Source organism: Temnothorax curvispinosus, unplaced genomic scaffold (assembly GCF_003070985.1).
Source record: "Temnothorax curvispinosus isolate PA1 unplaced genomic scaffold, ASM307098v1 QBEX01008421.1, whole genome shotgun sequence".
Taxonomy (NCBI): domain Eukaryota; kingdom Metazoa; phylum Arthropoda; class Insecta; order Hymenoptera; family Formicidae; genus Temnothorax; species Temnothorax curvispinosus.
The window spans coordinates 1-1,533 of NW_020218201.1; the positions used below are offsets into that span (position 1 = coordinate 1).

Consider the following 1,533-nt stretch of genomic DNA (forward strand, 5'->3'; position numbering starts at 1 on the left):
TAAATACAAATAATATGAGATACGAAATAATATGCCTCGACGTCGATATAAAGGATGTGGAATACGAAACACCGCCCGCCTTGGAAGACCTTGTCTTACAATCTTAAATTACGAATAATACATCTGAGTACAAATATAATACATGGTCAAATAATATGATTCTATCAGTAGCATGACTACAGGAATAAATATAATACAAATGAAATGATAATAGATTAAACATAATAAATTGAATGAACGTGCACAGGCAATAATTCAATTAGTACAAATAAATAATGAAATTTGTCAGGTACAAATTTAGTCAAACGTTTACTTGTCAAAGAACATTAGCGGCTCTCAGCCTAGTCAGGGATATGGATAAAATTTCTCAATTCTTTATTTCAATCGCGAGTGCGGAATTTATTGACTCGAATTTTCTAGCGGCAAGATCGCTAGTCTGGCCAGCGGCCGGACAATTGATCCCTTGGTTGTGGCCACCGTTGCCGATCGAGCGATGCCGTCGGAACCAGGATGCGTCTCAGTGACGCGGCCCAAAATCCATTGCAGAGGCGGCACACCAGGTTGTATGATTAGCACCATCTGCCCGACCTTCAGTTGCTCGCCCTTGCTGGTAGCCCATTTATGCCGCTGCTGTAACTGATTCAAGTATTCGCGGCTCCAGCGACTCCAAAAGTGCTGGCGGAGCTGTTCGATTCTTTGCCAGCGCACCAATCTGTTTTCGTTGATGTCGGTCAAATCTCGGCAAGGAAAACCGTTCAAGACATCGCCAATCAAAAAATGTCCCGGCGTAATATACGATAAGTCGTTCGGATCAGAGCTCAGCGGTGTTAACGGACGCGAATTGAGTATTGCCTCTATTTCGCACAGTGTCGTTTGCAATTCCTCGAAAGTGAGATGCGAGTCGCCCGCGATACGCTGCAAATGATATTTCGCGGACTTTACCGCGGCCTCCCATAACCCGCCGAAGTGCGGGGCTCCGGGCGGTATGAATTGCCAAGATATCCTTAGATCGCAGCAAAATTGTTTTATTTTGTCTTGATTTTTATCTGACCTATAGAATTCATATAATTCCGACAGTTGGCGGGAGGCGCCCTTGAAATTAGTACCGTTGTCGGAATGCATGGAAGCCGGGCTTCCTCGACGCGAAATAAAGCGTTTGAAGGCAGCCAGAAATGCTTCGGTCGTTAAATCGCTGACTACTTCTAAGTGTACTGCCTTTGTGGCGAGGCACACAAAGACGCAAACGTATGCCTTGCTATTACGAGCATTTCGACGCTTGCCTTCTCGCACGATAAGCGGGCCTGCGTAATCAACTCCGCAATTTGAGAATGGCCGAGACGGTGTTACACGAGGCGGGGGCAGCACTCCCATTTTTGCTTCAGATGTAACGGGACGACATCGGAAACAGGCGACGCATTGTCGAATAATCTTTCGCGTTACGGAGCGCACGGAAAGCGGCCAGAAGCTCTGTCGCACCGCGGCTATAGTGCCCTGCAATCCCGCGTGAAGGTTACGCCTGTGCTCTCGTTCTAT

General features: G+C 46.6%; 1 protein-coding gene across 1 annotated transcript; it reads right to left on the reverse strand.

The window, feature by feature from the left end:
• Positions 1-399: 399 nt before the first annotated feature.
• On the reverse strand, positions 400-1,371 carry LOC112457910. The gene has a single exon (XM_025021225.1). It carries the CDS (start codon positions 1,369-1,371, stop codon positions 400-402), a length of 972 nt encoding a protein of 323 aa, XP_024876993.1.
• Between the last annotated feature and the right edge of the window lie 162 nt (positions 1,372-1,533).